Raw genomic sequence first — 13,088 nt, forward strand, 5'->3', positions numbered from 1 at the left:
CTTTCTGAAAGCTATTAAATTGCTAAAAATGATACACAAATTAATTGTTCTTTTTATTTTCTCGTGACAAAAATATCCACACTTTTTTGTTGATCAATTTGATCGATAATCTTTATAACAAATAATATAAAACCAGATCTGATACAAATTGTTTATTGCTGTGATAATTATTTAATGGAAACAAAAGGCATAGCAACGACAGTTTCAATTGATTCATTCGGCAGAAAATGTGTTGTTGGTGAGAAAGATGGACGCATTGAATGCTTTTTGATATCTCAAGATGGTAAACTTCAGTTTCACTCTGAAACAAATGGGTTTGCTTTTTTAAGAAATACTGTTGTTTTCTCATTGCCGTTATTTTTTATGATTTTAATCAACGATTATTCATGTTGCATTTGATTCATTCATTTCAAATTTAAAAAAAAAAGACATGAAGGTGCTATTTGGACAATAGCATGGCTTCCCCCTTCATTTGGACAGCATTTTATCAGGTGCAACTCTTTTTTATTTATTTTATTGATGACCGATAATTTTTGTTTTTTTGCAGCGGTGGATATGATGGATTTGTTAGGCTTTGGCGTCTATCTTCGGGCCAACGGAAAATTGAATGCCTTGGCTCAAAAAAGTTGGGAAGCTCGGGTACGTGTATTTTTTATAATCAGATTATCAATTAAATTGTACTTATGCTTTTAGTGAATCAGATCTCAATAACAAGTTTGCAAAGTCATGTGCAAGAAAGTGCGTCAGCATCTAATCTGCCCGAGCAAAAGGCATTAGTTGCTTGCGCGCTATCCAATGGAACAGTTTCTATTCTTGATGCTTTGACTTTTGAAGAAGCAATATCAAATTCTTCTTCGTCTTCTTCGATTTCTCAATTGTCGATGATACATCCTTCTGGAAGCACAGCTGTAGGATGGCAGTGTCAATGGTTTGCGAATTCGCTTTTCAAAAAATGGTGTTGTATTGATATTATTTTTTTTTTAATACTTCAGTTGTACAGCATGTTCATCAAAGTGCGAAAAATCATTTCCATTACTTGTAAGTGGAGGAGCTGATGGCTCTATCGTTCTCCACTTTTTAGCAGAGACTGCTGAAAACAAACTATCTCTAAGTTCTTCAACAACTCTTGAAGCATCTCACAAGGGATCTGTCTCCTCTATCTCTTTTGCTCCTTCATCATCACTATCATCTTCTTCAACATCTTCTTCTTCTGCTGAAGACACCAAAATTACTCCAAGAATTCGCTTTGCATCGGCGTCTGAGGACGGCACAGTCAAAATTCACACACACCCGGCTCCGCTTTCGCAGGAGCATTTGTGCAAAGATTGGGATGTTGCAGAAATAGCGACGCGTTCGCCAGCCTTCAAAGTGCGTTTTTGCGAGAGTGAAAGGCAGGTGCTTGTGGCAGCAGGAACAGACAGCGACAGCGTGTGGGAGGAGACAGAAACCGGAAAGTGGGTGAGATTCACAGCAATAAAAGCTTCTGAAGAGAAAGGGGAAGACCAGAAAGTGGAAGAAAGCGAAAAGGCTAAGGAGGTGCTGGCATAAGGGAATGGCTCGCGTGTGAAGGCTCAACTCCCTTGTTATCTTTTTTATTTTTCTCATGTTCATCTCACAAAAAAGTTTTTGAAAGTTTTATCGTTTTTCGAGTATTTGAATATTTTTTGAATGGCAGAAATGCATTTTGGATGCCGGCATCAGAGCATTGATTGCGTCGCGAAGTCGGCTAATTTTTTGAAAGATTGGAGAAGGATGAAAATATTTATGAGCTGAAATGTTCAACTCAAAAAAATCACTCTCTTTTGATGAGCTGTCATTTTTCTGTTTAGAAACTGGTTTTTGCTTTGGAACACCAACCTTGCTAATAAAAGACACAACAAACGAGTGCTTCAGAGAATCGAGTTCGAAAGTTCAAATAAGATCAAAATGTCCAATTATTAATTAATAAATTCTAAGTTTAACTGTTTTTTAAGTGATAAGGGCGATGCTGCGGCAAAGACCGGTAAATCACCATCAAACCTTTAAAAAGAAACGATTTGAAAATGAAAAGCCGATGAAGATAAGCGGTTTGGCTTTGCTTGATATTTTTGGAATGATGATTTTCTGGTGAAACAGATTATGTTGACAGCATCCACGGCTCTTCAAACGAAGAGCTGCACCAAACCTTGTTGTTTTTCGAAAAATATGTTCGGTGCCGAAACTGCAGCGATTATGTGAGAGACCTTCCGCAGACGTTTTTTGTGAATTTTGTTGGCTTATTTGGGGGGTTACGAAGTGCAGACGAGTGCCTGGCGCTTGACATTATTTACACTTTGGTTAATAAGGCGATAAAAGCAAAATATGAAGAAAGCCACGAAATAGAAACGCGACTGCATAATGCTTATGGATCATCCTCATTTATTTCGTTGATTGAGCACACGCAAGAATTCGAAAGCAAAAACAAGTTGATTATGATTTATTTGTTTGCACATCCGCAATACTTGAAAGATGCAATGAAAGATAAATCCATTTGGGATAGCTATATGACACTCCTTCGCCATGAAATTAACACCGAATCAAAAGATTTCGAAACACACATTTTGCCAATAACGACGCACGATATTTATGGTGTGATTTTTATTTTTTGTGGAAAAAAATGTTTTGCAATTTTATCTTTGCTTATTTTTTATTTTTTTTAAATTTTGAAGTTTATCCACCTCATGATGACAATTTTCAACTTATTTCGGATCTTATATCTTTGCTAAGCAAGGCTGTGTGTAAGAATCCCTTTTTTTCATGTAAATGCATGGATGAGTTATATCAGTACGTTTCGCGGGTGAATAGGGGTGAGCGGCTGAGTGGTGCTTTTGCAGAATGCTGCACAATTTTGATGGAGAAGACAATATGCTGTTTTACGCAAAAGCCATTTGACTTCTTTGAGCGAAAGAGTCAGAAAAGCCAACAAGAAATGTGTGTGGAAAAGGACAAAAAACTGCTGTCAATCTTTGATGACTTTACGCCAATTAGTCGGCGTTCAGTCACCTCCGAGCATGTTGATTTGTTCAAGCGGATGGTATTCGCAGTTAAACATCTTATTAATGATTTGAATGTCAAAGTTGATATTCCTCATATGAAATGTGTAACATTATTGCTGAAATGGTTTCTCGAAAATGTTCAAATCAGATCGCTTGACTATAACATCAATTTTGTGACGCGTCATTGGGGTGTGAGCTATAATGGCCCAAGTGTGATTGATGTCCTTCCTATTTATGTCGAAATAAGTTGCAATCTCGTCATGAAAGCAACAGACAACGACAACGTGAGTAGATCGTTCAGAACAATGGCAGACTTAATCAATAAATGTTTGGACGATTGCAAAGTTGAAAGCCAAGAAACGTTTTTTATTGATAATTCAGATGCACACAGATCTGCGATTGTTTTGCTTAGTGCTTTGGAGGAGAATGGATTGGAAGATCTTTGCGATTCTCATCCGACCAATTTAACAAATAGTGAACTGCGTTCTTTTTACTGGGTATTTACGAAAAATTTTTAGCAAATAATATGTATATATCATTTTTGTTTTAGTATTTTGATGAAAAGTTGATTGCAATGGCGGATGGGAAAATTTTTTTGATTGATTGAGCTTATATTTTAACAGAGCATTGCTATTTTAAAGTGTGCAAGTTTCAAAGTCTTCCGTTTCAATTTGAACATGCATGTCCTTTTTTTTAACATCCTTTTTTTTTTCATTGAGTTTTCTTTTCTTTTTCTTTCTTTCTTTATTTATTTATTTTTTCTTCCTTTGTCTCTGTTTGTATTTTGCTCCATTGTTTCTTTATGTAAAGATCAAATGGTTTTTATTTGTTTAATCAAAATTTATTCATCATTTGTTTCAACACCCAATTTTTGTTGATAGTTTTTGAATCCTTGAAATTTTTATCCACTTCACTTTTTTACAACTTGTACCTCAAATCAAAAGATTTTCAACTCTTTTTCAATCAACTTCAGCCACATTATTTTTTGAACAAAAAGATGAAGGTAAATATTGTGAGCAACAAGCCAGGAAATTAAAAAAGAAAAAAAAAAGAAAAAGACACAAGGATTTGAATCCAACATAAGAAAGTGTTTCAACAATGAGCTCAAACAATTATCTCTGCATTCAAAAAAGGGAAATAACAAAACAATGTGGATATGATTTTTCACCTGAAAAATGGTCATTCAAGTTCAATAATTCTTCATTTTATAAAAAATGTGCTGTTAATTTATTTTTTTTTTCAAATAATGAATTTGCATTCAATCTATTGATTGTCTTTGAATATGAAAATGAAACCGTCACATTCTTTGAGATCTGTTTCCTTCTTTGCAAAGAGATCGATAATATACATGCTGGGAAATCATTATTATTGGATTCTGCTGAAACACAGCAAAATCTTCTCCTGTCTGTGTGAAAAATTCCAAACGGAGAAAAAAATTTATCATGAAAAGAAACAAAACATAACCATCAAGAAAAACGTGCCAAGACAACCTCGACGTGACTAAAAATATCTGGCACTTGTGATTATTCATATAATCATTTGATGGTTGCAAATCTTTTCTTCAACCAGCAATTCAACAAAAATATCACAAAAAAATACAACAATCATTTTACAGTTTTTTGTAAAAGAATCGGGCTTGGGGACATCCTCTGGCAATCCCTTGCGTTTTCTGATTGCTCTAACAGTGGAATAGCATCGCGAACCAACCTCATACGCTGTTCCTTGCACAAGTTGCCAATGGTCGAATACGCACTGCGGAAACGCTTGCCCAGAGGTGTGCGAGCGCAGATCAGCTGTAAATCCAAACGACTCAGAGACAGGCAGGAATGCTTTGACATTCACCAGAGGCGTGCCCATTCTTGGCTCTTCACACACAACCTGCCCTCTTCTCTTGTTTAAGCATGTGTAGACCCCACCAACAGCATCTCTTGGGGCAGTAATGTCTGCAGCAAACATAGGCTCAAGAAGAGTTGGCTGCGCATACAACTCCGAAGCATACAGACATGATCTGATCGGCTGGACCATCTCAGATGCTCCTCTATGAATAGAATCTGGATGAAGCAGCACGTCCAACACATTGAAGCGCACCCCCCGCATTGTCTCATTGCACTGCGGCCCATTCATCGTGGCCCACGAAAACGTTTGCTCAAAATAGCCCTTCACTTCATCCAAATACTGCACTGCTTTTGTCTTGTCGACAATCACATTGGCGCCTTTTTCATCTGGCCCAAAGCACCAAATCCTTCGAGAATCTGCTGGATCCCAGTTGTATTTCGTTACAAGATCTTTCCCCATTTCCTTTGCATCGCTGTTGGGTCCGTAGTTCCCTCTCTCTATCTCTTCAACAAGCTCGTCATCCAAAGGCTCGGCTTCCATAAACACTCGGTTATGATTATTTGGCGATTTTGCCAACGAAATCGTGCTTGATTTCTCTTGGATTGTTTCACAATACTGCACAACCGGATCGCTAACCTTTATCTTTGTGCCACCCATGAAATCATCCTGCAAGTCCTTCAGGCATATTTCCAGATGCAGCTCACCTGCTCCTGCAATAATGTGCTCGCCAGAGCCTGATGTCGAAACAACGCACAGCTGATCAGACTTTGCCAGGCGCTTCAGGCCTTCCACCAACAACGGCAGATCGCTCATTTCCTTCGGCTCGACAGCAACACGCACAACCGGCGAAACAGAGAACTTCATCGAGGCGATATTGTAAGCATCATCAAAATCCGTGATGGTTCCAGATTTGGTCAGATATTGATCGATCCCAGCAAGGCAGACAGTGTTTCCACAAGGAACATCTTCCACTGGCTCAAACTTCCTGCCCATAAACAGAACACAATGTTGGATGTTCTTAATAAACAAGTCCCCTTTCTTTCCGTGCACAAAGTTTGCCCCTTGAATTCTAACCTTCATTCCAGTTCTAACAGTCCCTGAGAAGACTCGTCCAAAAGCATAGAAATGTGTCTTATCCGCAGGCACCATCTTTGAAATATAAAGCATCAACGGTCCGTCTGGATTGCAGTCACGAATAGCAATAGCAGCAGCATCATCCATTGGGCCCGTGTACAAATTTTCGACTCTGTATTTCTGTGACTGGACTGGCGACGGCAAGTTCAAGATGACAGTTTCCAGAAGCGCATCAGCTGCCGGCATCCAGTTCTGCATCACTGCCTTCAACAATTTTCTTTCCGTGAAAGTCTCTTGTTCTTTTGTAAGATGGATCTTCATTTGAGTCATAACTATGTTCAGCCTTTCTGTGTTCTTTGTCATGACTGCATCAAACACTTGGTACAATGGATCCAAGATAAATTGCACAAAGCCGCGCTTCAACTTTTTGCCATCTGCATCTGTGTCTGTTTCTTGCCACTTCTTCGTTGCGGGGTTGAAAAACCAATCTCCCCAGAGTTTCTTCACAAGATCTGCTTCTGGCGTCTGAAATTTCGCTGAATAGAATTCCGCAAATCGCCGAAGAGTAAAGCCAAACTGATGAAGGCCCGATCCGAACACAACTGTTCCTGTTACAGGATTTGCTTCTATGTCACCCAATTTGCCGTCATCATACATTGCAATCAATACGTTGATATCTTCAATCGTTCTCAGGAATCTTTGATATGCCTCTTCTGGATCCAATTTTAATTCAAGAATCACTCTGTCAATTTTATTCATCATAAGAACAGGCACCACACGCTCTGCAAGCGCCTGTCGCAATACTGTTTCAGTCTGAACGCAAACGCCTTCAACTGAATCGACGACAACAATTGCTCCATCGGTCACGCGAATAGCAGCTGACACCTCACTGGAAAAGTCAACGTGACCTGGTGAGTCAATCACATTTATAAGGTAACCGTCTCTTTTTTCTGATCCGGGAACTTGAAATTCGTAATACAAAGAAATTCCAGTCGATTTGATTGTTATGCCCCTTTGCTGTTCGTCTTTTCGGGTATCCAACGTTCTAGCATCGCCAGCCTGTTGTTGTCCAATGATTCCAGCCTTTTCGATAAGAGAATCAGTTAAGGTTGACTTTCCTGAATGAAATGTTCAGCAAATTCAGATCAAAAACAAATGCATTCGCAAATTGCAAATGTTTTTTTTTATTTTTAAAAAAAATCACACAAAAATCATAAGGTCAAGGATAAATTTATAAGAAAACTCACCATGATCAACATGAGCAATCACAGACATATTTCTGATGTTGTTACGGTTTCCCATGTGTTCTCTCAATTGAGTGACAGTAAAGTTCACCATTCCAAAATTAAAATTTCAATGATTGCTCAAAAATGCGAGCAAAAGATTTATCGATGCTTCAACTTTTTTCAAAAAATGTTCTTTCAAGTTCCTATCATCTTAATTAAGTCCAGTGAAAATGATATGGGACAGCTTTGGTTATGAAATTTTATTGAGTTTTGCATATTGTCATATAGCACTCTGCTATAAGTTGTGATCACATCAATATGAATTGTTCAAAACCTTTTCGTTCAACTCACTCATATTATGTATTTTTAATCACTTTTGAACTATTCATTTCTTTGAGCATTGAGAAGAAAATGAGCTTGATATGAAAAATTATTGATATATTTCAAATGACAAATAAAAAGACTTTTTCAATTTGAAATGTCTTCTGTTTTATTTTTTAAATATTTTAAATATCATTCTTTTTATGAATTACACTATTTACACCAAAAATAATTACATTTCGAAAAAGAATATATGGGTGAATATTTTTGAAATCATAACTTTTTCGGAGTGTTTATTTTTCAAAGGTTGTTTGTCAATGAATAGAGATTTTGTATTTTTATTACAAATTTCATCAAAACCATTTCAAAAACAAATGTAAAAGCCAAAATAAAAATGAAGACATCTTTGATTAGTAAAATCACTTTTCAGTATTCTTTTGTGAATGTTCAAGTGAAATTTAACAATCGAAATTTAAAAATGAAATAATATGATATCAAAAATAATCACCCATATCGATTTCGAAGTGATAGAATTTTTTAACGTGTTTAATGAATAGTTTGTGATGTGAGATTTGCACACTCCTTTTTTTTTTTAATATCAGGGAAAAAAAATTTTTTTTTAATTTTGCAAATAGATGATTTTTCAAAAAGAGAATTGCAATTTTAAAATTTACATTCTTTTATTCTTTGTTTATCCGAAAATGAAAGAAATTGATTGTACGGGTGATTATTGATGCTTATCTTATTTTCATCAAAGAAACATTTTAAACATATGAACCTGAAAAAACATTTTTTTTCCTTTTTCAAAAGGTGGTTGAACAATGATCGATTTCCGATCGATTATTTTTTGTTGAGTAAATGCAATTTTTAAATTCAACAGCAGAGTGATCATTTTTAGATGAATAAAAATCTTTGAAAAATAGACTTATTTTTTCGTTTCACGGGATGTTCTTGAATCATAGTATGTTTCTTATTGAATAATAAAAATTCCAGATTTGAATAATTAATGATGCATTAGATAAATTGTGAAATAAATAGGTTATTTCAAATTAATTGTGTCATTACAAATTTCAGTGACGAATTAAAAATAACCCCAGTTATTTTGATAACACAGAGAAAAACTTGAATCAACTGGATGTTTTTTAAAAGCATTGAATAGAAATATTTTTGATAGAAATATGGTTGTGGTCATGCTCGAATATGTTTTTGTTTGAAAATTTTGATTGCAAAAATTCGAAGATTTTCATTTTGGGTTTAAAAATTTATTTGAGTAATCTCTGTTTATCATATCCAAAGGTTTTTAAAATTGTATTTTCTTAAGCAGAAAGATTTAATGTCTCCAATTTCACTATTTGTGTGAGTTTAATTTTGAGAAAAATCTTGAATTGTTTCACTTTATGTTTTGAGATATATTTTAATATTATTTGAATCGAAATTGCAAAATGATGAACAATTTAAAAATAAATTTAAAAATTACACTAGAATCGAAACTCTGTCGTTTCATACACTGAATCGTTGATCACATTTTGTGGAATGTCAGCGTTTGATCGATTGAAGATTTTTCTCACTCATTTCCTTTCTGTATCCGCTCTCATGTTTGTTTACCTTATTTTCTTTCGCTCTATCTCCTTTATTGAAGAAAATGCAATTTCTTTATAAAAAATGTCACATCTTCTTCAGTCAAACAGTGGGAATCGATAACAATGTTTGTCAACCAACTAGCAATCTTTGCATCCGTTGAGAGATTTTTTCTTCCTCCTGTATATTTATCTGAAAATAGAAGCCATAGCCTTTTCATCCTTCCAAAGAACCACTCAACAGAAATTCTATTTTTATCCAATAAAGCATTAAATGTTTTGATTTTTTATTCCACTTTTCCGGAAGACAATGAGGAGGAGAAAGCTGCTTGAGAAAACTAATTAATGTTAAGCAAAGAGTCATCTGTGTTTGTATGTGATGATACAGATAATGAGTCTGTAGATGACAATGTTAAAGGAGAAAAGGAAGAATAAAATGACGAAGAAGAAGAAAAAGAATGAGAAGAAGGAAAAGCATTCATTGAAGAAGAAATTTCAGACAAAGAAGGACAAGAATATAAATTTTGAGAATTAAATTTCGGAAACTTGTTTGTTGGGTAATTCTTTCGGATTGGTGTTGTTGTATTCAGTTCGGGAAAATAGCCTTGATATCATTTATCGGCAAGAATAGCCCAGCTTTCGCTTTCATCATAAATACATCTTCCGTTTTTTTCTTTATCTGTTTTATTGAGAAACCCTATGTATCTTTTTCATCCCTTGTCTAAAAAGAAACACATCATGAATTCCTCCTGCGATTGCGTCTGACATAAACAGCGCTTTGCATTGCGGCCATGCTAAAACGGCCACTTCAGACTTCATTCAATAAACATTATGATGACCATCAAAAAGTTGCTTTGAGTCATCATATGCTATTGGTGGGCGAGGCACCTTTACTGTCGTAGCATCTACCAACAAAGTAACAGATGGAAAATCTCCACATGAGAAAAAAGGAGGCTTTTGAGGCTCATAAAAAAGGCTTCTCAAACCCGTGCAATAGATATGGGTTTATTTCATCAAGGCAGTTAGACGCAATTGTGCTCGATATTTTCAAATCTTCAGTAATCTTTTTTATTGTGGTTCAACTTGAAAGCCATTCAAGATAGATAATTATCTGATCGTGAACTGTTAGTGTCTTTCGTGGTTCCCTCTTTGGAACAGTACTCATATCAGATTTGACCAGATTGTTAAGTTCTATCAAATGAATTATTGGCAAACAAAATTGTTCATCAGTGTTGTCATCAATTAATGATGAAAACAATTCACCAAACGATTCTTCTTCTTCCTCTTCTTTTTCAAGTGATTGAACTTCACTTTTTTCAATACGAGAAATCTGCATTTCCCTTCTTATTTGAAGTGTTCTAAAATCAGGACATTTTTTTGCTTTCCTTATCCTTTTTTCATTTTTCATTTTCATTGACAATGGGAAAGAAGAGTTTGATGAATTTATTGTTAGGATGGAGATGATTGAAATGTTTTTGGTATTTGATGAGAAGAATCGCAGCAATCAGTTTCATCATCTTTGTGCGAACTTTCTGTCAATTAATTGTGCAAATATTGATTGTAACTACATTTTTCTTTTTGAGGAACCACTTCAGTGTGATCAGACGAAGAGATTGTGTTTTTATAACTCAAAACGAAACATGTTTGATTTCCTTCTAATTTTGCTATTTCAAAATGAGAATTTTATGTTTAAGTTTCTTTTTGTTTGCTCGAGCTGAATACATTCAAAAGAAAGTTAAAAAAGTTTTGAAGAATTGATTATGCAAACCTTTCATTTCTGTGATCATTGTTTGCACATCCCGATCCAAAGAATACTATTCCATATAGACAAGTCGGATATGTTTCCATCGACAAGTTTTTCGATAATTGAAATAAAGGGAGTTTTTTCCTAGGATAATGTTAATTTTGAAACAGAAATGAAAGTATTTTTTTTGAAATAGTTTGATAAGTTGTGAACAAATTAAACAAATGGGTGATTATTTTTGAAATCATATTTCTTCGAAGTGAATTTTCGGTTTAAATTTATTGTTTTAAATTTTTCTTTTAAATTTTTGTCAATGAACACAGAAAAGAAATAACTCCAATAAAAATCATTTCTGTCTTCCTTTCACATCAAACAATGAATTTGGATTAAATAAAATGAATGAAACATTTCAACAAAAATTTTGTTTTCAAATTCATAAAATTTTCGTAATTATGCACATCCCTAAAAAAAGTTATGATTTCAAAACTAATTAATTATTCTTTTTATCAACATAAATTATACAGATCAAAGATTCATATTCTTCACCTTGTAAGTAATAACTTTCAGTGGAATTGAATAACATTTAACATCACATTTTTCGCATTAAATGATTTGAGTCAATTTGAAATGACAAGAAACACTTTTCCTATGATTATTTCAGTATGTATTGCTAAACTTTGTGTGTCATTAAAGCATTTATTATTATTCCTTTGAAAAATCTATTGATATTCATAAAATTATACAAAACATTTTGAATCTAATTTTTATCAAACAATTATAGACAATTTTGGTGATTATTATTGAAATCATAACTTTTTTTAGGGATGTGCATAATTACGAAAATTTTATGAATTTGAAAACAAAATTTTTGTTGAAATGTTTCATTCATTTTATTTAATCCAAATTCATTGTTTGATGTGAAAGGAAGACAGAAATGATTTTTATTGGAGTTATTTCTTTTCTGTGTTCATTGACAAAAATTTAAAAGAAAAATTTAAAACAATAAATTTAAACCGAAAATTCACTTCGAAGAAATATGATTTCAAAAATAATCACCCATTTGTTTAATTTGTTCACAACTTATCAAACTATTTCAAAAAAAATACTTTCATTTCTGTTTCAAAATTAACATTATCCTAGGAAAAAACTCCCTTTATTTCAATTATCGAAAAACTTGTCGATGGAAACATATCCGACTTGTCTATATGGAATAGTATTCTTTGGATCGGGATGTGCAAACAATGATCACAGAAATGAAAGGTTTGCATAATCAATTCTTCAAAACTTTTAACTTTCTTTTGAATGTATTCAGCTCGAGCAAACAAAAGAAACTTAAACATAAAATTCTCATTTTGAAATAGCAAAATTAGAAGGAAATCAAACATGTTTCGTTTTGAGTTATAAAAACACAATCTCTTCGTCTGATCACACTGAAGTGGTTCCTCAAAAGAAAAATGTAGTTACAATCAATATTTGCACAATTAATTGACAGAAAGTTCGCACAAAGATGATGAAACTGATTGCTGCGATTCTTCTCATCAAATACCAAAAACATTTCAATCATCTCCATCCTAACAATAAATTCATCAAACTCTTCTTTCCCATTGTCAATGAAAATGAAAAATGAAAAAAGGATAAGGAAAGCAAAGAAAATGTCCTGATTTTAGAACACTTCAAATAAGAAGGGAAATGCAGATTTCTCGTATTGAAAAAAGTGAAGTTCAATCACTTGAAAAAGAAGAGGAAGAAGAAGAATCGTTTGGTGAATTGTTTTCATCATTAATTGATGACAACACTGATGAACAATTTTGTTTGCCAATAATTCATTTGATAGAACTTAACAATCTGGTCAAATCTGATATGAGTACTGTTCCAAAGAGGGAACCACGAAAGACACTAACAGTTCACGATCAGATAATTATCTATCTTGAATGGCTTTCAAGTTGAACCACAATAAAAAAGATTACTGAAGATTTGAAAATATCGAGCACAATTGCGTCTAACTGCCTTGATGAAATAAACCCATATCTATTGCACGGGTTTGAGAAGCCTTTTTTATGAGCCTCAAAAGCCTCCTTTTTTCTCATGTGGAGATTTTCCATCTGTTACTTTGTTGGTAGATGCTACGACAGTAAAGGTGCCTCGCCCACCAATAGCATATGATGACTCAAAGCAACTTTTTGATGGTCATCATAATGTTTATTGAATGAAGTCTGAAGTGGCCGTTTTAGCATGGCCGCAATGCAAAGCGCTGTTTATGTCAGACGCAATCGCAGGAGGAATTCATGATGTGTTT

The 13,088-nt window shown here is 34.2% G+C and overlaps 3 protein-coding genes across 3 annotated transcripts; 2 read left to right on the plus strand and 1 right to left on the minus strand.

The window, feature by feature from the left end:
- The first annotated feature begins 134 nt into the window (after window positions 1-134).
- MONOS_287 (Sec13A) lies at window positions 135-1,791 on the plus strand. Its single transcript, XM_067872821.1, has 5 exons — window positions 135-314; window positions 429-491; window positions 548-639; window positions 694-928; window positions 993-1,791. Exons 1-5 carry the CDS (start codon window positions 175-177, stop codon window positions 1,546-1,548), a joined length of 1,086 nt encoding a protein of 361 aa, XP_067724394.1. The 5' UTR covers window positions 135-174; the 3' UTR covers window positions 1,549-1,791.
- Window positions 1,792-2,450: 659 nt separating this feature from the next.
- On the plus strand, window positions 2,451-3,532 carry MONOS_13890 (uncharacterized protein; the record flags this gene model as incomplete). The annotated part of the gene is made up of 2 exons (XM_067866637.1): window positions 2,451-2,607; window positions 2,688-3,532. 2 exons carry the CDS (start codon window positions 2,451-2,453, stop codon window positions 3,530-3,532), a joined length of 1,002 nt encoding a protein of 333 aa, XP_067724395.1.
- Window positions 3,533-3,733: 201 nt separating this feature from the next.
- On the minus strand, window positions 3,734-7,387 carry MONOS_17821 (putative elongation factor 2). Its single transcript, XM_067870779.1, has 2 exons — window positions 7,172-7,387; window positions 3,734-7,042 (listed from the first exon to the last, which is right to left on the minus strand). The coding sequence occupies exons 1-2, from the start codon at window positions 7,260-7,262 to the stop codon at window positions 4,542-4,544; spliced, it is 2,592 nt and encodes an 863-aa protein (XP_067724396.1). The 5' UTR covers window positions 7,263-7,387; the 3' UTR covers window positions 3,734-4,541.
- Window positions 7,388-13,088: the final 5,701 nt, after the last annotated feature.

Source organism: Monocercomonoides exilis (genome assembly GCF_001643675.1).
Source record: "Monocercomonoides exilis strain PA203 chromosome Unknown scaffold33-1116896, whole genome shotgun sequence".
Classification (NCBI taxonomy): domain Eukaryota; phylum Preaxostyla; order Oxymonadida; family Polymastigidae; genus Monocercomonoides; species Monocercomonoides exilis.

What these genes read in the sequence shown, in the direction of transcription:
- MONOS_17821 (XM_067870779.1), bottom strand. Translation starts at nt 7,262, where the DNA reads ATGGTGAACTTTACTGTCACTCAATTGAGAGAACACATGGGAAACCGT. An exon ending in GATTGCTCATGTTGATCATG is followed by an intron (nt 7,043 to 7,171) that starts GTGAGTTTTCTT and finishes CATTTCATTCAG; the next exon opens with GAAAGTCAACCTTAACTGAT.
- MONOS_287 (XM_067872821.1), top strand. Translation starts at nt 175, where the DNA reads ATGGAAACAAAAGGCATAGCAACGACAGTTTCAATTGATTCATTCGGC. An exon ending in TTTCACTCTGAAACAAATGG is followed by an intron (nt 315 to 428) that starts GTTTGCTTTTTT and finishes TAAAAAAAAAAG; the next exon opens with ACATGAAGGTGCTATTTGGA. An exon ending in AAAAAAGTTGGGAAGCTCGG is followed by an intron (nt 640 to 693) that starts GTACGTGTATTT and finishes TTATGCTTTTAG; the next exon opens with TGAATCAGATCTCAATAACA.